General features: G+C 41.8%; 1 protein-coding gene across 1 annotated transcript in view; it reads right to left on the reverse strand.

Moving 5' to 3' along the window:
• The window catches only part of LOC121284659 (contactin-associated protein-like 5), a 1009875-nt gene that overhangs the window by 546734 nt on the left and 437982 nt on the right, over positions 1-25159 (reverse strand). Inside the window, exons 7-8 of the mRNA XM_041200217.1 lie at positions 16510-16653; positions 4602-4863 (exon numbers count right to left, since the gene is read on the reverse strand). Of these exons, the coding sequence (XP_041056151.1) occupies positions 4602-4863; positions 16510-16653 (406 nt within the window). The remainder of the gene's footprint in view (positions 1-4601; positions 4864-16509; positions 16654-25159) is intronic.

Genomic DNA, 25159 nt, shown 5'->3' on the forward strand with positions numbered 1-25159 from the left:
CAAAATTTAAGTAGAACAAAACCACCGTATTATTTCACGATAGCTGAATGTTGGGACCAGACAACAACAACGGGGTTGAAGAGAATCAGTCAGAATTCTGAAATGGGAACAGTAAATCTCAGCTGTTACTACAAAGGCCTCTCTCTTGCTCTCAAGAATGGCTTGGATTTACCTTTGAAGCAGCGCAGTCAGTTTGAAGGGATTTAAAATGGCCAAACCAACCCCCCCCACCCCACCAAAACTACATTGCTCAAGTGCTTTATTTCATCAAAATCTTAAGCAGTTGTCTGTACAACTGTGAAAAATGACGACAGAAAATACCTTGCACAAAGGGGAAATAAAAAAGCCCCAAATGTCTGAGAACTTCCTCCTGCTGCTTTTCAGACACAGGGCAGTTCGGCTTTCTTTCACAATTATCTCCAGTCGGAGACGGCCAACCCTTGATGGGGTGAAGCATTCCATGTTTACCCTGACCCACGTGGTGGGCCAATCCTCATGTGCAAACCGATTTGCCTTTGCTTTCATTTGCAACAGATGAAGCTCCATTTTCACAAAGTGGATTTTTAATGGAGTACTTATGGAGAAACAGTTCCCACTGGCAGGAGGGGTAATACCCAGGGGACACAGCTTCAAGGTAATTGGCAAAAGAGCCAAAGCTGAGATGAAGAACATTTTGTTCTTATGAAGCAAGGTGTACAACTTGGGTTTGCTGTCTGAAATGGTGTTGAAAGCAGATTCAAATAGTAATTTTCAAAAAGGAATTGGATAAATACTTGAAAAGGGTGGGGGGGAGAAAAGCAGGTCAGCGGGAAAAGGGTAGGGGAGTGGGACTAATTGGGTAGCTCTTTCAAAGAGCCAGCACAGGCACGATGGGCCGATTGGCTTTATTTTGCGCTTTATGGTTTTGTATTTCCACGTGCATCCAAACACAGTAGCACTTAACCATCCCAGTTGCCAATGCTCCTATGGATCACGGAACAACCTTGGTTTGTGTTGCTGAGCTACTCAACAGGGGAGCTTGTAACTTTATAACTTCTACCTTTTTATCATGAAATGTTATCAACTATAATGCTGAGAAGATAGTTTTAGTCCTGATGAAGGGCTTGCACGATAAATGACCCCTTTTAGGCGCTGATAAAATTGATACACATTTTTCAACATATTTAACTGATTTGGAAAAGAATGATTTTGATGGTCTTAATTTCATACAGCTTTACTGTCTAATATTCCATACAATTCATGTTATGTTGCTCTATGTATTTTGCAATGGCACAATATCAAGGGTAGAACTAACTGATGCATTTATTATTGCAGAGACTCTCTATGGGCAAGGAGCTTTAAACAAAGCTGTCTTACTTGCTCTGGTAAGGTTAAACTCATCCTAATCATCAACCCTTCAAGAACTATTGCACGTGTCCTGAATTCCAGGGGAAACTTCCTGGTGTTCTGATGCTGGATCCATTTGAGAAATTTTCAATGAGAATGGGCTAAAGGCAAAACAATTCATCTGCTCTTTACCAAGGTTCTCAAGCAAGCTCACTTTGCAACCAGTGTAATGTGGCATAGATATCTGAAAACAACGGAAAGTGCGGGTGCATTTATTTATCTTCCTCTCGGTCTGTTTAATTATTCATCTAAAAAGCCAGTGGGAGCAGAGCTTGACTCACATTAACCACCTAAGTGCTACTGGTACCATTGCTACTTGGAGGCATTTTCCTACATTAGCTGTAGAAACTATCAGAACCCTTCTGAGTGCAAACAATGCATGACACAATTGGAGATCAGCAGAGACAAAAAAAATGAATTTACATATATACCTGTGAAGCAAAGAAAAAGGAATTCTTGCAAAATAAAATAAACTGACAGGCAAAATCATTTCTATTTTTTTTTAACCCACTTTGCATCCAATCCCAGTCAGCGAAATGTGACTAATGGACCTGAAGAATTCTGTAATTTAACCATTGTTCTTGAACCTCATGCATTTATTCATCTTTTCCTCACTACATGAAGTACCGCAACAATCTACTTTTCATAGCACCGTATCCCTATATTAAAACAGTGACTATTTTAAAACTAATTCATTAGCTGTAAAGGGCTGTGGAACATCCTGAGTTGGCAACAGGCGTAATATAGATGCAAATTTTCTTTTTTTTCTGTTCTCCGTAATGTCCAGTGTTTTGATAACATTGCTTTGAGAATTCTCCAGGGTCGCTGCCACATATGTAATCTACAGGCTTTGTTCCATTACATAACCAGGGAGGACAAAATCAAACTAGCAGTTGTGCAGTGAAGCTTATAAAAAATTTCTTGCTGCTGCACTTTCAACCTTTCGAGGAGTTCCTTCAATAACTAGCAGATCTCTCATCGCATTTTTCACAGTGACACAGGATATGCTAACGTGCGCATTTGATAAATAAAATAAAAACTTGCATTTGCATGGCAAGTTTTGAATCCTCAAGGCATCCCAAAGCAGCCAAGTTTTTTTTAAGTGTAGTCAGTATTGTTTTTTATAAGCAAACACAGCAGCAAATTTAAGCACAGCACAGTGCCACAATGAGATGAACAACAGCTTAATCTGTTGAGGTGGCGGTTGGTGGCATGAACTTCCAGCTCATCTTTGCAAACATGTCATGGGATCTTTTGGTCCATCCCAATAGGCAAAGTAGTTAACTTTTCAGTGAACGAAAGCACCGCTGACAGTACAGCATTCTCCTCCGGACTGCAGTGAAATATCAGCCTAGATTTTGTGCTCAAGCATGATGAGAAATTCAGCTCTCGCAGAAAGTGAGTATTATACACAAGACATTTAATACATTATACATATCATATACATTCCTGTCCCACAAAATAAGCGAAACAGCCTTTTCATTCCAACCAGCTCATCCATTCACCATAGCAACCTTACTCTCTCCCCATGTTATAGTGTCAACCAGTTTCTTAAAAGAGTCCAGGGTCCTGATCTGTACCATTGCTCCCGAAACCCTATTACAACACTAAGTCAACCTTTCTGCAAAGAAGGAAACTATCTGGCCTAAACCTATCTTTCACATGCTTGAAACTTTGGTCTTGTCTTGAGTGCTGTGGCATTGCAAGTATTATGGAGGGTTCTTGCAATCTCTACCTATTAAATATTGCCACTAAAAAATCCCTCTTGAAATGTATCCTTCTGTGATTGAAAAGCTTCAGCGTGTCTCACCATTCCTCATCAGTCACCATGAACAAATCCACTGCTCGGTGCAAAGGAAAACTTACTTCACATCCCATTGTTCCTGCTCAAGTTCCTTTTGATTTCTGCACAATTGGGGGATTTCAGTGCACAAGTAACTGGGGAACCATGAGGCCTGGCCCTCCTGTCTTGGAAATCATGGCTTGGGAAAGATAAATTAAAATGGACAGAGACTAGTTGAGCTTTGCTGCTATCACAAGCTTCATGTCACTAAGGGGATAGATTATTCACTGAGATGTATTCCATGTGTCAAAGATGGAAAAGACAGTTTTGAGTCATTAACTCAAATGTCAACTGCCCCACAATGATATTATGGTGGAAGCAGCCTTAATTAATTCAGAATGTGACTCCCTCCCAGATCTGATTGGCCAGTAGCAGTGCAGTCCCAACAGCGTCAGGATCGAGTAGTGACCACTGCTGCGATGACAGCCAGTCCCCAAGGGACAAGAGTGTCATGAAGCTGGGACTCAGAGCTGAGTCCAGTATTTGAAAGGGCCTGGCTGGAAGACCCCAGTGGAGAGGGGTATTGGAAGTTGGGGGGGGGGGTGGGGGGCCACAGGGTTGAAAGACCATGGGGTGCGATGGGTTAACGGAGGGGTAGGATCTTGCGGCGGGTTGGGGGGATGACTCTGATGGGCACAGGGGAACCACCCAAAAGGTGTACCCATCCTACCTGCCCGACAGTCACCTGTGCAGTGAAAGCTGCCAGGTTGCCCGCCTTGCCTCCACCTTCCCCCGCCACACGCAAAGTAGCGGCAGAGGCAGAATGAGGCCCCTGATGCCTTCCCCGCCCACCATAATATTGGAGACAGATCGTGGGTGGGCGGGAAGGCAGTGGGAAGGCCCACATACTTTATTTTATGAGCGAGCACCCCCACCCACCCCCTCAGCCTTTTAATTAGCCATTGAGGGAGGGGGAGGGGCTGTAAAATTCAGCCCGAACACTTTCTTTCAGAACAAACCATGCCACAAGGTGGCCTGGAAATATTCAAGATCTGGACATTGGCACCAACTGGTCACTACCAGATGTGACTTTCTCAACAGAACTCTCAGCACAACATTTCCATGTGCTCGACTGATTATTTTTAAACTCATTAACTATCTAGACATATTCCTTTCCTTCAAACTTGCCTGTTTTTCTTCCTCTAATCAAACTGCCTTTCATCATTCCTTTCCTTTAAACCCTGATCTTCTTCCTCTGGTAAGCTGTAATCTCCTTTTCCCTCTCAACTCTCATCTTACTTAGCTCAGTGTGCTGCACTTTCAGAAGATAATTAGCTGCCTAAAATGATGCGCTTGGAGATAAGTGTTTCTCTACATTCTCACAATTCCTCCTGCTGTCACCAATGGCAGCAAAATTGACTACTGCAATTACCTGTGGTGATGTCAGCTTGGCTCCATGATAATTTATGAACATTTATTTTGAGCTTCCCCTTGTTGAGGTAAATCTGTAGAACTCCAGATGCTTCGTGGAATTCATTGTACAGCAACAGACCATCCTTGTTCCAAGTGCGGAATTGGAAGCTGACAGAAAGTCCATCCATTTGAGGCCTCCCAGGCAGCAGCAAGTAACTGCTGGAAGTCATGAATGTGACCGGAACAATATGGGGCTCCAGGCAGGAAAATGTCACGTTCCCCTGGAAGAAAGGGGGAGGAGAAAATAATAATATTCAAGTTAAATGTTCCGACTGCTTTGTTTGAAAGGTTAATGGGATCACATTACTAGGCAATATGGAAACATCATCTTGAATGCGGCTTGCAGAAGAAAAATGCATCATTGCTGACTGTGGCTCAATGGCTAGAAGAACTCCTGCCTATTAAGAAAATATAACTTTATCAGAGAAAACCTTCAGAACTATTAAAAAAGCATAGAAGCACTCATTTAATTTTACGGCTAGACTAGTGATAAATGGCCCAGGGTTTCCTGGAGACTGGCATCTTGTGATGCGCCCCATTTCTTTCCATCACGCTTCAGCTTGAAAGATTTTCACAATGCACATTGCTGGAAGTGTCAGCTAAGAGTGGTGAAGACAACAGGACAGGTCGGGGGGGTGGTGGCGTGGGGGTGGGGGGTGGTGATCTATGACCTTAGCTATGGAAATCTAAGGATAGGGAAAGAAACAGAGGAATGACAGAGAAGGAAATAGGGTAAATTACAGTCAAATCAGATAAAGAAAGTGTAATAAAAGAGGGTTATTTATACACTGATAACAGTGTGCACATTAAATTTGCAGTTATATTGCCAGCACATTCAGTGTCATTATAATTGTACCCTTCAAGACAACGGGAGTTATTTTCAACTCTGGTATCAATTGCTACAGGCAATTTAGTACTTTGTTGAAGTGCAGTCACTGTTGCAGGAAAGACAGCAACCAATTTGTGCACAGCAAGCTTCCACAGATAGTAATGTGGTAGTGATTAGATAATGGGTTTTTGTGATGTTGATTGAATAATAAGTATTGGCTAGGACATGAGGAGAACCCCCCTGCTTTTCCTCAAAATAGTGCTGTGGGTTTTTTTTAACATCCATCTAAGAGGGCAGACAGGGCCTAGACTTAAGCTCTCACCCAAAAGAGATCCCTAGCAGTGCAGAACTCCCTCAGTGCCAGCTTTAATTTTTCTGTTTAAGACCTGGAGTGGGACATGAACCAACAGCATTCTCAGATTCAGAGGGAAGTGCACTGCCAACTGAGCCATGAATCATAGCTACTAGCAAGGCAATGAGTAGCTATCAGTAAGATAAGCCATGTCTGTCAAAGTGGCCAGAGTTGGCCAAAAAAATATATCGAGAGAATTGTGAAACATGACTATATTCATTTCATTCTGTTTCATATAGTCTGCTTCTCAGTGGCTGCTACCTGCAATTAAAACCATGGCAACCACCCTAAGCGATCTTCTCAATTGTATCTTTGCACTTTTTAAAAAAAAAAGTAATCGAAATTATCTATTTTTACAGCACTGTCCACTACAAAGTTACCCCCGCCAGGAATCAATAAAATGAGATAGAGTTACAAAGCGCTTGGAGAAATGAGAGTTAGTCAGGGCTAGGGGGCACAGACCTCCAAAAGGCAGGTCATGCTTGACCCACCTCAAAGAAATATCTGAGGAAAAATTTTTTTTAAAAAAAGCTTTCGACAAGCACGATAAAAAGGCACTGCGTGAATGGTTTATGACCTTTGGAATAAAAGGGAATAAACTCACACAGATAGAAAAAGCTGTGAGCCATAAAACAAATGCTAAGGATAAAACAAAGGATTGAAAATATAACACATAAAATGCTGGCAACCCTCAACGGGTAAATTGGCCTTTGAGGTGTGGGCCCATTAGCAGAACTGGAAGGTATTACAGATGAATGGCATTTAAGAAGTGAACAGAACAAGGAAAGGGAAGTAAGGAGGTGTGTGTGGGGGTGGGGGGCGGCGGGGAGAGGTGAGGTTGTGGGGGCTGTTGGTGGGGGGTGCGTGGATAAGGCTGGTGGAATGGAAGCATGAAAACCAGTGGCCCTTTGGCATGATGAAGAAAAAGGTGCCAAGGATATTGACTGCCCTCTCTGAGGCTTCCCACCCCATACACCAACCTTGGGAAAGCCAGCAGATCCAGCAAAAGACAAGTGGGAGCTATAGTTAAGGTATGAAGTTATTAACCTTGCACAGCACCTTAGTTAAACCATTGTTGAAGTTATGTGTGCAGCTTTGGGCACTCCATTATAGGAAGGAAATAAGTTATGAAGAGAGACTTTAAAAGTTAGGACATTTTTATCCCAAAGCTGAAAAAGCCAATGGGTGACCTGACAGAGGCCTTCAAATGTTTTGGAAGGGTCCTGATAAGGCTTTGTTCTTATTTGTTTGAGTTGAGGCAAGGCTAAAATTTATTGTCCATCCCAATTTTTTTTTTCAAAAATACACTTTATTCATAAAATATCTAAAAGAGCATTACAAAACATTCCAACATGGCCATTTCAAAAAGTGCAATAATAATCAAGTTTTCCACATAGATCATGTTGCACCCCAAGGTGCTTCAATAGAATCAAAAGGACATTACAGATGTTTCAAAATGGTCATAACAGTCCAATGGTATTTAAGTTATCTACATCAATCAGGTTGCACTCTTTGGCACTTCAATATAATTCTGGTACATGTAATATTCAATGTGAGTCGTACAGCCTGAGGGGTCCGTACAATTCCTCTGCAATTTGGCTGAAAGGCCTTAGACAGTGACCTTTCCCCATTGCGCCTCTACAGTGGTTGCCCCAAGCTTTGGTCCCTCAACACGTAGTCCTGGCCCAATAGCCCTTGAGCAGGTGGCACTGCGTTGTCTAGAACTGCAGAGAGCAGTTCAGAGTCAACCACATTGATGTGGGTCTGAAATTAGATTATTTCCACTGCTCAGTGAGGTGGTAATAAGAGAATGCAAATTTAAGACAACCACAAACAATTGAAATGGAGGTCAGAAAATACTCTTACACACAGGATGGTTCAAATGTGGAATCCTTTGCCACAAACCATGGAAGTAAATTTATTCAAAAAGAAATCAAATAGTTGTGTCAACAAGGAAAACTAAAGGCCTTGAGGAGGAACCAATGAGGAGGAATCAGTAGGAGATTGAGAGCAAACACAAAATCTCACATGGAGAAAAATAAACTGATTGTCTTTTTTTCTGTGCTGTAATATTCTATTCCACCATTCTTGTTGGTCATGTGAAGCAATTTGGCCATAACAGCGCAGTAGTAAATCAAGTTTTAAAATGCTCAGATAGTCTTTTTGATCCCCACTGAGCTCTTCATAAAACTTAAGCAAAACCAAGTGAACTGTTTCGAGGCAGCAGTCACTCACACCTGCACACTCAAAGCGATAAAAGTTTACTGTGAAAGAGCGTGCACAGACAGAGCCTTTCTCCGACCAAGAGTCAGAACCACAAAAAGCTAGTATCAATAATATGAAAGTTGTTGCACATTGGCACAGTGGGTCCAAAAAAACCCCACCAACTACAGTATAAGCACATGTCCTTGGGGGTCATTCTGACTTTGATTAATGATATGGAACAGACATTATCAGATCAGTCGATTCACTATAAACCTCTTCCATCATTTCCATTGAAGTCAATCAAGAGAACAATCAGTAATGAGAAGCTGATATGATATGTCTTGTGACCAATGTTGTAACATGCCTTTAAGGGATAGCAGCATGACATCAGTAGAAGGGAAATGTATCATAAGATCCAGTCTTAGTCTCACTTTTGCTTGTGAGCAGACCACACAATCACACAGCTATGCTGCTGATGTCTTCAATATTTCTATCCATGTATATCTGTCCTCATGTGCCCAGTCTAAATAAATGGAACCAAAACATGTTTACACAATTCCTTATGAGTGATTGGCGCTTATATCATTATAATGACATGGCATGGTACTCCGCAGTGGGGTCAAACAACCTGGCAGCAAGATTAAGTACAGGCACAGGTGCCATGAGACAACATTCAACATTTTGGTCAGAATGTAACAGATTAGCAGCATCGGAGAGTGTTAAAAACACAGCAGGTGACTGCACAGAAAAGCTTTGAAGTCACAGTGCCAGGACAGTGCTGAAATAAAAACTGGTAAGAAGACAGCTCCCTCATGGTGAGATTGTAGCGCATAGCCTGTCAGTTGTGTGAGTGGGACAGCATATTGAGGGTTAGGTTGCAATTATAACAAACAGAGTTTCAGATAGGCGTGCAAAAGCGGCTACAGCGACACATATTCCAGGTACTATAGAAGAAGGAAGGTCAAAGTTATATTTTTAAAATGCCCATAAAATTCCCCGGTTTGAATTGGGATGCAGCTGACATACTATCCAAATTCAAAATTTTTAAACAGCATACAGAGCTATGGTTTCTTGATTCATGCGTGTCTCAACCAAACAAGCAAGCCAATCAAATTTTACCTAGCAATTGGGAATGAAGGTCTACACAGGCTGAACACTTTGGAATTAACAGCAGAAGAACTGAAGGAACCCCTGAAAATATAGACTACCTTCAAAGAATGGTTCAGAATCTGGTTAAACTTGCATTCTTATCGACTAGAATTCATGTCACTTTGACAGCAGCCTGCAGAATCCATGGACCACTCTGTCAGCAGATACAGAGCAAAGGGCACATACTGTGATTTTTCAGATGCATAACCAGCAGATAGAATTGTTGAGTTGGTGAACACATACACTCCCACGGAAGCGTTCCAGAAAGATCTGCTAGACAAGCCCAAAACGTATGGCATCGAAAAGCTACTCAGGGATTGACTTAAGTATGAAGCAATCCTAAAAGGTCAATGAAGCTTGCAGGTCCGAAGTGCAACCCCAATTGTTGATGTACTTCCTAGAACGTAAACCTAGCAAGACATGTGGAAGGTGTGGCCTTCTGCATGCACCAAGGGAATGCCCAGCTTCAAATCAATTCTCCAAAGTATGTGGAATAAAGGGTCATTGGCAGTGGCAGTGCACTAGAGCAAAGGCTGACGCAGCTACAAAGAGCTGTGACAACTGATCAAAACAGACCATATACAACAGGTACATTCAGGCAAGAAGGATGACCATCCGATATCCTGTCAGAGACACATACAGGAGGTGATTGACAAACCAAAAATGACAATGTACACGATGAGTTGAAGACTGGTGAATACAGGTTTCACACTGTCAATGGTATGGAAATCATAGGTACTGTCACACCATTCAAAGTGTTTGCCAAGATTCAAATTATCTGCCATAAGCAGGTCGGTACCTATGCATTTTTGGCCAAGATTGATGCAGGGGCGAGGACTAAGGTATTACCTCTGCAGATTCAAAAAGACATGTATCCACAGACATGGAAGGTCATGGTAAAACCAACTACTGTACAACTTCCAGCGTACAACAGTTCACTAATTCCATGTGCAGGATACATAGTCCTGGAATGCAAGTACAATCAACCCTCCTGGGTGACGCAGATGTTCTACACTGTGAAGGCTAAAGGCCAGTGATCACAAGTCTACAGGCATGCTGTAACACATACTAGTGACAATACATGGAATCAGTCAGCTCATATGGCTGATCAACCTTAGAAACTAATCCAATCGCTCAGTTTGCAACCTAACATTGAAATATCCAGAATGTTTGACAAAATTGGCAGTTGCAAGGGAGCTGCAATATTACACTTGCAGAAGAATGCAAGTCCGTTGATTGATTTTGCACAATGCAAAAGCCAGCAGCTACAAGAAGAAATGGTGAAAGATTCCACATTAGAGAAACGATCAACTCAGCATGTCCATGAAGACATGAGCCATTTTGGCCTTATTCGGATGAGTTAGGCATTTCCCGGGGAATCATTTTTAAAAGCAGGCAGATCATCATACCGGAATCTTTGCAACCTGATATTCTTCAGCAACTTCATCACTCACACATAGGCATAGATCAGATGAGAAGATTCACAACAGAGACAGTCTATTGACCAGGTACGAACAATGACGTTGAAGTCATTGTCAAGAAGTGTGAGGCATGTCAAGAGCATATGCTAAGTCAACACAAATAGCCACGCATTCCACATGAAGTTCCTGCCCATCCTTGGTCCAAAATCGTATCTGACCTTTTTCATGTCCATGGCACTGAGTTCATTGTCATCATCGACTACTTTACCGAGTACCCCATTATTTGACATTGGCACAACACGTCAAGCTCAACTGTTGCTCACACTCTCAGTGCTAATTTCAGTTTATCTGGTGTGTCCAGAGGGAACATTATGGATAACGGTCCACAATTTATTGGTAAGCCATTTAAGGATGTGTGTGACTAATGGAATATCGATCACACTACTTCTTGTTCTCAATACCCTAGCTGAACGAATGATTTACGTGGTGAAATCACAAAATTCTCAAATGTAGGCCGACCATGCAAGATCTACCCCACTGACCATCCTGCACTCCCCTGAGCTCCCCGCCCATCCTACCCACTTATCTTACACACTTTGCTCCTCCCTGGCTTCTCAAAGTGGCTGGACCTGTAAAATTACCTGCTAGTGCTGTAAAAATGGGGACGTGTCTTCCTTTCGTCCGATTCTCCTGCACTCAACTGAGAGGGTCCCTGGACAGCTGCGCTGCGCTTTTCTCATCTGGCCTGAGTTGGCAGGTCGGGCGAGAAAGGTGTGAGTAAATAGAAGCGAAGTCTTAATTCCGACTGTAATTGCTACTCCACAGAAGTTATGGCCCATCATGCAATGTGTGTCTCTGCAAAGAAAAGCCTACGAGTATAAAATGACTAGGCTCAGTTTTTATCTTCACTATCTGGCTACCTCATTGATAACATTTATCCCTCAAAAAAAGTGATCGAGTCATTATCACGTTGCTATTTATGGAAGCTTGCTCAAACTAGTTGTCACATTTCCTGCATTGTAACAGTGAATAATTTTAATAAACTACTTTATTGGCTGTAAAGGGCTTGGAATGTGCTAATGTCATGGAAGGTGCTATAGAAATTCAAGTCTTTCTTTCACTACCTACTGCATGTAATGTGCAAATTGCAACAGCATGAACATGCCTGCGATCTCCAGCAGGGCTGTATTTCCAAGGATCGCCTGTCCTGACATCTTTTGTTGGTTGTGTTGAATTTTGTTTGACAATCCCTCCTGTGAGGCACTTTGGGACATTTTGCTACTTCAAGGGCACTACATAAATGCAAGTGGCTGTTGTTATTCCACATTATATTCCCACAGTAATTGGAAGTGGTGTAAAACCCACGTCACACAGTTAATTTACAAGGATGAATGAATGGTCAGAATTAACTTGCTTCCAATGACATTCTGATGGATTAAAGAGAATTTTCAAACCAACCTTTACTTTTTGTGGGTTCAAAACTGAAGTCTGGATCAGCTGAAACAATTTGACGTTGCATATCTGATCCCAAATCCTGAATGATCACATTTTTTCCCCCAGCAAATTAAATAAAATCAGTGGATGCCTCTTCTCCCAAAATTCTTATTTGTCATCTTTATAGTTACAGAACCATCAATAACGTAAATCAATCAATGCACGGGACCAATATTACAAAAAAGTCTTCAGTCACGCACATTGAATTACAGAAATAACTGACAGTTTGAAGTATCATGGAATGAGGCAAAGCATTAAAGCATCTAAACAGCACAATAAAAGTTTATGATAGCATTTGCCAGAGGGGGAGGGAGGGTCAGAGAGAGAATGGGAGGGTGAGAGAGCGACAGCACATGAAAGAGAGAGAAACCATGAAAGAGAGGGAGAGCATGAATGAGAGAGAGGGGTACGAGCCAAGAGAAGGACATTGGCGAGAGAGTAGTGTCAGCAAGAGAGAGAGAGAGAGGTAAATGTGCAAGAGCAGTGAGAGGGAGAACATGAGAGAGAGAGAGGGAGAGAGAGAAGGAGGCAAGTGAGAGAGAGAGAGAGACTGTGCATGAGAGAGTGTGTGAGTGAACACAGGAAAGAAAACAAGTGAGCAACCATTCAATTATCTGATCTCTAGATGACTCACTGGCAAAGAGGCTTGGAATATCATACCAGGGTGTCCTCAGATAAGCCCTTAAAGAGAAGGGACAATAACAGGAAGGCTACAGGGAGGTAGATAGGGACACAATTTGGGTTGTTGGTGGTGTTGATCAGGGTACCTGCTACGCTCCTTTAACGTAGCAACTGACCTCAGGAAAACCCAACCTTCAACAGGGTTTTCAAACAGGAATAAGATGCTTTATTTGCATATGCATATTGACTCACATCTGCTTCCGGCATTGATCCCAGACACATATATTTTTTGCTGATGCCAATATGGCGGGTGACTCACTTCTGTCTCGTAATAAGCATGCTCTTCCTGCCTATCTTTTTGGAGACATAGGCACCGGCACCTTAAAATTCTAGGCCTGTGCATTTGCAACCCATCAGGTATTGCATGAGGATAGAGATCAATATAGCATTCCCTTCCATAGGTAAAACAGGATCTTGATAGAAAGCAATAAAGCATTACTGAAGGGCTTAATTTTATTTTCTTTCCATGTTTTTCTTCAGTTAATTCCTACACCGTTCCTTGGTCCAAAGGTTTCCCAGTTCTGATCCCATACTCTTCTTGAACTGGTCGTAATGGGTAAGTGGTCCAAAACTGCCTCAATAAGACTCACTGACTGGCTGCTCCTCCCTTTTTATGTTGAAGTATCTGTTGCCCCAGCCCTCCCTGTCAGCATAGTTCAATTCAGAAACTGCCTTCTCATGAATCGCATGGATTAGTCATGCCAGGGCGTTTGAGCTACAATTAAAGTTATCACACAGCATGACAAATTTTGGAATGCACTAGGATGTGTTTAGATTCCCTTTGGATCATAAGATGATATCAAAATATCTGCTGGATGTGCTCAGATTGATACAAGACTTTTATTGCATCATGGGGTTACCTAAATCTGTAATGGACACATCCACAGTCCCAATGTTGATCTTTGCCCTGGGCAGGGGTAGAAAATTCTTGGCAGCAATTCTGATAATGTGACACTTATGAAGTGCACATCCAGCAGAGAGGTGGAATAATATAATTTATGCAACCGAGCATGACAACTCTTCATGACAACTGTAACTAATAGTCAGAAAATCAAACATAGTTGATTAACATTTTAATGGGTGATCAATCATAATAATTAAATTCTGTTGCAGCACGCGACCGTGTACTGCTGAAATCTTTGGTGGCTGACATTTTACCATCAATCACAGCAGATGCTGTCTAAAGATATGGGAGTGAAAAGAAGATAAAACTGATACAGAAGAGAAGTGCGCAATGCTTAACAAGCAAATGACTGATTAATGGTGACAATCACTTACAGAATGAGCAATTGCTGAAGACTTACTCTTCACAGATTTGGAAGGCCAACTTGGATTTATATAGTGGTTTTAAGGTGGTAAAACATTCCAAGACAATTCACAGAGTCATTATCAAAATAACAACTTGACACTGATCCACATAAAGAGATGTTAGGATAGGTAGTGTTAAGATTGGTCAAAGAGGTAGGTTTTTAGGAGCACCCTAAAAGGAGAAGAGTGAAAGAGAGAAGGAGAGATTTAGGGAGGGCGTTCCACATTTTGACTCCAGGGGCAGGATTTTACCGTCGGCAAGTGGGGGCGGGGCCTACTCACCGATGCATAAAATGACGTGCGGTGAAGTCGAGGGGAACTCCTGACATCACCGGCCAATTGAGGCCACTGACAGGGTCAATTAAATAATTAAAGGACTTGTCCGTCCAACGTTAAGGTTGGCGGGCAGGCCAGGAACCCCGGTGCAAACTAGAAAAAACATGAAACCTCATCCACGGGCGGGACGAGGTTTCATGTAGGCATTAAAAAGTTTTAATAAAGGTTTTGTAAAAATTATGGACATGTCCCAACTCATGTTGGGATTCCCCCCCACCACACAGGCAGCACATAAAATGGTGCGCCTCCGATCGGGGGCACCGATCAGAAGCGCGCCTATATGCGCCCACCCTTCAACCTCCCCCCCGATGGGGGGGAATATTCAGCCCCAGGAAGCAGAAGGCACTCCTATCAATGGGGAACAATTAAAATTGGGATGTTCAAGGTACCCAAGTTGAAGCAACACAAATCTCTTATGACCACATAAATAGGAGGAGACAGTGGCATAGTGGTAATATCAATGGACGCTTAATCCAATACAACAGGCTACTGACATGGCAGCTGGTGGAACTTAAGTTCAATTAACAAAAACAAATTCATTGCCTATCCCTAATTTCCCTTAGAAGGTGCTGGTCAGCTGCCATCTTGAAATTCTGTAGTTCCTGTGGTTGCAGTGATGAGCTGGAATGGACTTCTTTTTATTTATTCATTCAGGGGATGTGGGCTTCACTGGCTGGGCCAGCATTGATTGCCCATCCCTAATTGGAGGCTGGGTCGTTAAGTACATTCAAGGTTGCGATACACAGATTTTTAATCAGTAAGGGAACCAAGGGTTATGGGGAAAAAGGCAGGAAAGTGGAGTTGTGGATTATCAGAACAGCCATGGTCTCATTGAATGACAGAGTGAACTTGATGGGCCGAATGGCCTACTTCTGCTCCTACGTCTTATGGCCTTATTACCCTAACATTACCCTAAAATGTACAATTTTGGACTAAGGCAAACCATAGTCCAAACCATCAAAATGTACTCCATACTGCAGTAGTGAGATATTTTTCTGTTTCCACATCAGCTAGCTTGCATGCGTTAACAAAATTAGAGTCAGTTTTCACTGTCGGCCCATATCAATTTGGAGCTTTGTTTCTTTTATTAGTCATTTGGGATGTGAGCATCGCTGGCAAGGCCAGCATTTATTGCCCAAACCTAATTGCCCGAGGGAAATTGGTGATGAGCTATCTTCTTGAATCGCTGCAGTTCATCCAGTGTAGCTACATCCTCAGTGCTGTTAGGGAGGGAGTTCCAAGTTTTTGACCCAGCAACAGTGAAGGATTGGTGATATAGTCAGGATAGTATATGACTTGGAGATGGTGTTTCCATGCTTCCACTGCCCTTGTCCTTCTTGGTGGTAGAGACTACATTTTTGGAATATACTGTTGAAGGAGCCTTAGCAAGATGCACAATGTATCTTGTGGATGGTATTCACCGCTGCCACTGTGTACCAGCAGTAGAGAGAATGGATTGTTTAAGGTGGTGGATGGAGTGCCACTCAAGGAGCCTGCTTTGTCCTGGATGTTGTTAAGCATCTTGAATATTGTTGGAGCTGTACCCATCCAGGCCAGTGCAGAGTATTTCATCACACACCTGGCTTGTGCGTCATAGATAGTTGACACGTGTTGGGGAATCAGGAGGTGGGTGACTCATTGCTGAATTCTCAGCCTCTGACCTGCTATTGTAGCCACAGTATTTATATGGCTGGTCCAGTTCAGTTTCTGGTCAATAGCAAGCCCTAGGATGTTGTTAGTGGAGAATTCAGTGATGGAAATGCTGTTGAACATTAAAAGGAGAAAGCTATGTCCTCTCAATTGAATTATCCTGTGATTTTTTTCTCCGGAATCAAACCAAGACTATTATGCTTAAACAAGCCACCTTCTCCTAAGCATCAGTAGGCTGGCTGAGCACATAGGAGATAACATAGGATTTGCCTAATTGAGATTATATAAAACAAAATGTATCTGTTTTCCATCAAACTCTATCAATTAAACATTCAGTTGTCTCTGATTTCACCCTGATAAGTTCTGTAGGCCACAGTTTAATTTTTAATTCAATGCCGCAGATAAACAGCTTCTCTGGTTCTGAATTTAACAAGTAACTTACCACAATGTGTATCTGAGGTTTGCGTCTCTTGGCCAGATCAATAATATTCACTCCGTTGTAATAGAGATTCTCAATGCAGCCATGAAAGTTCTTCCTAAGGAAAGTCACTGATTTGCCTGGAACTGGAATCCCTCCAAAGCTGAGCTTTGATAGACAAGAGAATGGATAAAGAGATCATTACACTTACAAAGGAGAAGGGGGAAAACAAAACAATGTGGCAAGGAATCAAGATTTAAACGTATTCAGATCAATAACAAACATTTTGTGCTTTAATGATGCAAAGCAAGCTTTTGTCCTTTGTTCATGTGTGTTGCTTATACCATTGTCAAAATTTTGCATCCCAAACACCAACCTGAAGCAATGTCCAAGTGGGCCCCTTGAGAGGACACCAAAACAAAGTCTCCTTCAGCACTCCCTCAAAATTGCCAACTGTCTCTGAAAATCACAAGTGCTCATAACATGGCAGATGGCATAACAATAAAGTGCAGTTAACAGTAATAATGCCTCACCTAACTCTGCTCGTTCAGCCCTCAAAGCGGAGAACTCTGCATTCCCACAATTCTGGTTTCTTGTGCAAGCCAGTTTCCTTCCTACCCGCCACCGTGTCCCCCACCACCCCCCCCACCCCCCCCACACAACCCACCACCACCGCCCCCCCACCCCCCACCCCCCAACATCTTTAATAGCCATGTTTGTAGTTGCCTTCGCAGCTCCTCAACTCTCTTGCCTTCTTCTCTTAAAACCTACACTTTGACTAAACGTTTGGTCACCTATCCTAATACATATGTGCCTTGGTGTCAAATTTTGTCTGATCATCTTTCCAAGAAGCTTCTTGGGACATGTTATTAGGTTAAAGAGTTGACGCATGCCAATAGGTTTGACAGGGCATTTATCCTCTCCAAAAGCATTGGTAATCCTAGTGTGACCGATCTTCCCATTGTCCAAAACCTTTGGTAGATTTGATGTAGCTCTGGTCACTATGCCTGTTTTGTCTGGGAAAAATATGTTGACTGATTCAATTGGTTTCTGTTATACTCATTGGCATGGACAATTCAAACATGCACTTAGAAATGTACCTGCATCTAGATGTTTCAAGTTTGCAGGAAAGCTCCACACCATCATGGATGTGTAAACATAGCCATATTATGTTTATAACTTTTATGTTAAAATTACTGCACAAATAATGTGACACAAGGAAAAACTGATACAAAAAACGTTCTCATGATGTGGCTGACAAGGCAATATTTATTGGCTGTTTCGTGTTGCTCTAAGTCTATTGAGAATCAATTATATAATGCGAGGCTAGAGTCACATGTAGGTCACTCAGGTAGGGGTAACAGTCGTTCTTCCTTTCCTTTTCTGTCCTCCAATTCCTTGCTCAACCCTTTTTCCAACCTCTCCTTTACTCCATCTTTATTTCAACTATTTGGCTTACTTCTCCCTCAGCACTCTTGAAACTCATGTTGTCTATAAACTCCATCATTGTCTCCCCGGACCCTCTCCCCTCCCAGCTTATAACCTCCTGAAGCTATTGCTTTCTAACATCACAAACTGATCTCTATTCTCCAGCATCATCCCTATCTCCTAAAAGTTAAAATCACCTCTCCCATGGAAAAGAGTTAAACCTCAGTTTCCTCCAATTGAGTGATCACCTCTGATACTTCCTTCATCAAAGTCTTAGAATGCATCATTTCACAACTATATGGTTATCTCTCTGTTGATTCCCTGTTTGAGAGTTTGAATTAGGTTATGGCCTCATTCACAAGCTTGTCAATGGCATCTTTGGTGACTGTGGTCTGGGTTCTTAACTCTGATCATCCCCCTTGAACCTTCCTCTGTTTTTGATACTGTCGATCCTTTTACCCTCTTCAGAAAGTGAACTGGACTAGCCAGATAAATACTGTGGCTACAACAGCAGGTCAGGCGCTAGGAATCCTGTGATGAGTAACTCATCTCCTGACTCACCAAAGCCTGTCCACCATTTATGAGGGACAAGTCAGGAGTGTGATGGAATACTCCCCACTTGCCTGGATGAGTGCAGCTCCCACAACACTCAAGAAGCTTGACATCATCCAGGACAAAGCAGCCCACTTGATTGGCACCACATCCACAAACATACACTCCCTCCACCACTGACGCACTATAGCGGCAGTGTGTACCATCTACAAGATGCGCTGCAGGGATTTACCAAGTCACCCAAGACAGCACCTTCCAAACCCACGACCACTACCATCTAGGATTTTAAGGGCAGCAGATAGATGGAAGCACCACCACTACCTTGGAGTTCCCCTCCAAATCATTCACCATCCTGACTTGGAAATATATCACCATTCCTTCACTGTCGCTAGGTCAAAATCCTGGAATTCCCTTCCGAACAGCACTGTGTGTGAACCTACGTCACATGGACTGCAGTGATTCAAGAAGGCAGCTCACCACCACCTTCTCAAGAGGACATAGGGATGAGCAATCAGTGCTGGCCCAGCCAGTGAAGCCCACATCTTGTGGATGGATATTTTTTTAAAATGCAATGTTTCTTTTGCCATCCACTTTCATGATCTGGCTCTCTACTTGATCTATTCATACCTGTCCCAATGAGGACACTACAAATCCTTTGATGGTTTTTCCTTCCATCCCCATAGAATGACCTCTGGTGTACCCTATGACACCATCCTTTATTAAATGTTTCTTGGGTGCATTGTGTCCCATCATCCAAAAGCACAGGGTCAGGCTTCATATGCACGCTGATGACTCACACCAATGCCGCCCCACTTGATTTCAAAGCTCTAACTTGCATTAGCAACTGTCCATCTGACTTTGTCTTGCACTAGTCAAAACTTCCTCTAGCTTAATATGAGGAAAATTGAAACTATCCTTTGGTTCCTATCAGCTTCTTAATGCCTGTGCTCACAATGGCAACTTGAATTTACATAACACCTTTCAAATAGTCAGCAGCTCTTTCTGTGCAGTAAAACTTTATATAGTTCTAGTAAGCCATCCTAAATACAAGTGGATACCTAGCCAAATAAGGAAATATTAGGGCAGATGACCAAAAGCTGGGTCAAAGAGATAGGTTTAAGGAGCATCTTAAAAGGAGGAGAGATTTAGACAGATGACGAGGTGTAGGGAGGGAATTCCAGAGCTGAGGACCCAGACAGCTGAAAGCACAGCTGCAAATAGTGGAGTGATTGAAATTGAGGATGCACAGAGTTCAGACTTGGAGCATTACAGAGATTTCAGAGGGTTCTAGGGCTAGAAAATGTCAGGGATAGGGAAGGATTTGGAAACAACAATGAGAATTTTAAAATCAAGGCGATGCCAAACTGAAAGCCAACATAGGTCAGTGAACATAGGGGTGAACGAACATCAGTTTCCCTATGATGGTGATTTCCCCTCAGGTGGTGTGGAACCTGGACATGCTGTCTCACTGATCCTTAGTTACATTCCGACCTAGATCTGTTCTGTTAACAAGGCAAGCTTCCCGAATCCTTCTTGTGCTATCATCCATCACTGCCATGGAAACTATAATCCAGGTCTACTTTACCTCAAAATTGGACTTCCCTTATGCTCTCCTCGCTAATCTCTCAGTTTTCATCTCACTGAACTATAACTCGATTGAATTCCACTATCTGTATCCTTACTGCCTCAAAGTTCTGCACCTCCGCTATATCAGTCCTCACAATGCCACACTGCTTGGCCCACCATGCATTTGTTGGCTCTTTGTTAGAGTTATCTAATTAGCCCTGACTTCCCTGTTTTTCCCCATAGCCCTGCAATTTGTTTTTCCTTTGTGCATTTATTTAATTCCTTTTTCAAAGTAATATTGAATCTGCTTTCACCACAGTTCTAGCCAGCTAATTTCAGATCACAACAACTCTGTGCACAAAAAAATGTTTCAAGTCAACTTTGCCAACCTGTGTCTTTTGGTTATCAGCCCTTCTAGAAACAGCTTTTCCTTCATTACACTTTCGAAATCAATCATGATTTTGAACATCTCTATCAAATCATTCTCTGCTGTGAGGAGAGGATTCCTAGCTTCTGCAGTCTCTCCATATAACCGAACATCACTCATCTCTGGTGCTATTCTAGTAAATCACCTCTGCCTCCACTCTAATATCTTGACATTCTTCTGAAACTGTGATACTTTGTACATTTCATCATTAAATTTCATTGGCCATACAGTTGCTCATTTCACCAGCCTATCGATGTTCTCCTGAAGCTCGTTACTATCCTCCTCAATGTCTGCCACATTTCTCAGTTTCACATCATCTGTAAAGTTTAGAATGATGCCCTGGTCCAGGTCATTGATAGATATCCAAAAGAGCAGTGTTTCTAATGATGACTCTTAGTAAACAATACTTCCCTCAGGTCTGAAAAATACCCTTCACCACTACTCCCTGTTCTCTTTCCCGTAGCTTATTTTAGATCCATCCTGCCATAGTCCTTTTAATCCCGTGGGCTTTAATATTGCTAATAAGTCTACTATGGGGGAATTTGTCAAATGCAATTTAGAAGTCCAAAATACACAGCAACCTGATTATCCTCTCTAATTGTCTCCATTACATGAATCAAGTGAAGATCATTATCCTTGTTTCAAATGCTCCAAAGCCTCACCTCACTCTAGCTCAGCCCTCTTTCCCTGTTCACCTGTTTTAAGAACACAAGAACCAGGAGTAGGAATAGACCATATGGCCCATTGAGCCTGCTCCCCCATTCAATAAAATCACGGCTGATCTTGGGCTTCAACTTCATTTTCCCACCCGCTCCCCATATCTCTTAATTCCCTGAGGGACCAAAAATTTGTCTATTTCAGCCTTAAATGTTTTCAACGATGGAGCATTCACAACCCTCTGAGGTTGAGAATTCCAAAGATTCAGAACCCTTTGAGTGAAGTCATTTCTCCTCATCTCAGTCCTAAATGGTTGGCCTCTTATCTGGAGACTGTGCCCCTATGTTTTAGACTCCCTGACCAGCGGAAACAATCTCTCAGCATTCGCCATGTCAAGCCCCTTCAGAATTTTGTTGATTTCAATGAGATCACCTCTCGTTTTTCTAAACTCCAGAGAATATAAGCCCAATTTACTCAGCCTTGCATCATAGGACAACCCCCTCATCCCAGGGAACAACCTAGAGAAACTTCGCTGTAGCCCCTCTAATGCAAGTATATCCTTTCTTAAATATGGAGACCAAACTACTCCAGATGGGTCACAGCAAAACCCTGTACAACTGTAGCAAGACTTCTTTATGCTTGCATTCCAATCCCCTTGCAATAAAAGCTAACATGCCATTTGCTCTCTGAATTGCTTGCTGCACCTGCATGCAACTTTCTGCATTCTTTGTACAAACCACCCAAGTCTCTTTGAATATCAACACTTACAAGTTTTACACCTATTAAAAAAATATTCAGCTTCTTCATTCTTATGACCAAAGTGAATAACTTCGCACTTTCCTGTATTATGCACCGTCTGCCATCTTGTTTTCCATTCACCTAACCTATCTATATCTCTTTTCCTCTCTGTGTCCTGCCCTATCTTTCCACCTGGTTTAGTATCATCAGCAAACTTTGATACATTACTCACTGTCTCTTCATCTAAGTCAATAATACAGAGTGTAAATAGCTGATGTCCCTGCACTGATCCTTGCAGCACTCCACTATTCACTGCCTGCCAATTTGACAAAGCTCTGTTTATGCCCAGTATCTGTTCTCTATCCATTAACCAATCCTCTATCCATGCTAATGTACTACCCCCAACTCCATAAGTCCTTACTTTGCCTGTTAGTCTTTCATGCAACACCTTTTTGAATGCCTTTTGGAAATCAAGGTATACTAAATCTACTGGTGTCCCTTTATCTACCCTAATAGTTACATACTCAAAAAAACTCTAACAAATTTGTCAGACAGGGTTTCCCTTTAGTAAAGTCAGGGATGCATAAGAGACCAGAATTGGAGAAGTGAAAGATGTTCTGTTTCTCTGATATTGGTTTATTAATTCCTCGCTCGAGTACAACTCAGCCAACTATTCTCAGCTGTTCCTTAAGTCATTACGCTCCAGGCCACCAAAACTTCTCACTTCTCTAACTCTGGCCTTTTGTGCATCCCTGATTTCCTTCACCCCATCTTTGGTGGGCTTGAATTCAGCTGCCTAGACCCTAAATTCTGAAATTCCCTCCCTAAACATATCCACTTTTCTACATCTCTCTCCTCATTTATGTCATCTCTCAAAACCTGTCTTTGACCAAGCTTATGGTCACTTGTCCTAATATCTGTTTAAGTAGCTTAGTGTCAAATTTTGCCTGCACACTTCAGTGAAGCATCTTGTGACTTTCTATAATGTTAAAGGTGTTAAATGCAAGTTCTTTTTGTTGTTCTTGTTGCTCTGTGCAACTTCTTTCCAATCTGCCTTCTCTCCTCTTCCTTGTTTTCAAAAGACTATCAGACACTTGTCTCTTCAAATGCTCATTCAGGTCTGCCTCTTAACTCCATTTCACACATTTGCTTTCTTCCTTTTTGATCCCCATTTCAAATCTGTGAAGTGTTCAGAGACATCTTTCTGATATGAGGAGCACAATATTAATGCAAGTTGCTGCTTCTGTCCCTGTAATATTAAGTTCTCTTTTCATTCATTTCTGCAGCACACAAGTGCAAGATTGAAACAGTTTTCTCACTATGATGATTGCATACAATAGAACAGCTAGGGATGCATAAAACTCGGCAAGGTGAACTGATTTGGACATAGGAGATTAAAACCTGTCTCTCAATATATCATCAAACATGACTTCACTTTTGCGTCCTTACTGTTAATGCTTCATAAATTAAATTATGCAGAATCACACCACCCACTCTCACAGTTTCAGCTATTCAATTCAACCAAACAGTTGAGTTTTACGGAACCCAGAGGAAATATTTAAATGACTCGGATCTAAAACAAATAACTTCATTATATTTCAATAAACTTGTCAAAACAAATCAAAATCATGTGTGCTGACTCTTTAGGGTATATATACGAATGATAAGAATGGATGCATGCACAAACATCGTGAGGGTTATTAAAGATGTCACTGGGAGCAAATTAATCAACTTCATCTCAGTGTCTTGCCATTTTAAATTTACATTTCATTTTTCTCTACTTTCATAATTATTCCATAGTAATAGACCTTATAATTGTTAGTTATCTTTCTCATTTTAATTCATTTGAATATGTACTTGGAAAACAAAGGAACTATTGTAGGCCATCCAGCCCCTCCATTCAATTAGATCATGGCTGATCTGTATCTCAATTCTATTTAACCATCTTTGATCCATATTCCCCGATATTCTGATCCAACAAAAATTTATTGACCTTTCTGTTGAAAGTTTCTAACTGACTAGTATCTACAGCCTTTGAGGGGAGAATTCCAGAATTCTACTACTCTCTTTGTGAAGAAGTGCTTTCTGATGTTACTCCTGAATAACCTAGCTCCAGTGCCTTCTTGTTCTGGATTCTACTTGAAGAAACAGTTTCGCTCTCTATCCACGTTGTTGAATCCATTTTTTGTTATCACGTTAAATACTGGGATTATATCATCACTCAATCTTCTGTACTCAAGGGAACAATAAAGCTAAGTTTATGCAAACTGTCCTCAGTCTCAACCTTTAAGACTTGGCGTCATTCTGCATCCCCGCCAAGGAAAATATATTGTACTTGAGTTGCAGTTGTTGCCCAAAACAGGATGTGATACAATAAAGGGCATCTCACCAAACCTCCAAATAAGTATAACTTCCATCCATTTGTATTTCAGCTCACTTGAGATAAAGGCCAACATTTCACTCGCCTTTTTGAAAGCTTTTCATACCTAGTCACTAGCTCTCAGTAATCTTGGCACATCAAATGTTACTTCCTGTGTATAAGACATGTTCAAGTCCTTGGCTTCACTGGTCAATGAGGTTAGCTTCCATCGAACCATAGAAGTTTCTAGCAGAAAAGGAGGTAATATGACTTTGACATTACAACAGCGGCAACCCTTCAAAAATTACTTCGTAAGCTATAAAGCACTTAGGGGCATCTTGAGGTGATGAAAGGCACCGTATAAATGCAATTCTTTCTTTGTAGATGAATACAAAAGTAATCTCAATGGCCATGCATTCTCCCTATAGCTTATTACCAGAGGGCTGCTTCCCTTAAAAGATACAATGGTCTCTGCCTCGACCATTCCTTGTGGCAATGCATTCTATCCTCTAACAACTTTCTACACAAAGGGGTTTCTCCCAATCTCTGTCAATTTTAAATTGATGATACCATATCACTAACTCCACAACAATAGAAAATAGTTTTTTCTCCATTTACCCTTGCAAAATATATCATAATTTCACGAAGTTGCATTAAATGTCTTAAGCATTTCTTTGTAGTGGAAGTAGTCCTAGTATCTATCGTGTTCTAGGAAGGATTAAGTTATGAACCCATCGCAGATGGAAGCATCATCACAATGTTACGGGACCAGCAATCCAGGGGTCTGGAAGAAAGCTCTGGAGACATGAGTCCAAATCCCACATCCCACTGACAGCTGTGGGAATTTAAATTCAAATAATTAATAAATCTGCAGTAATTTTATTAACGGAGGTCTTGTGATGCAGTGGGTGGCTTCCTTTGTAACTGTTAGTTAAACCTTTTCATTC

This window comes from Carcharodon carcharias, chromosome 12 (assembly GCF_017639515.1).
Source record: "Carcharodon carcharias isolate sCarCar2 chromosome 12, sCarCar2.pri, whole genome shotgun sequence".
Lineage (NCBI taxonomy): Eukaryota > Metazoa > Chordata > Chondrichthyes > Lamniformes > Lamnidae > Carcharodon > Carcharodon carcharias.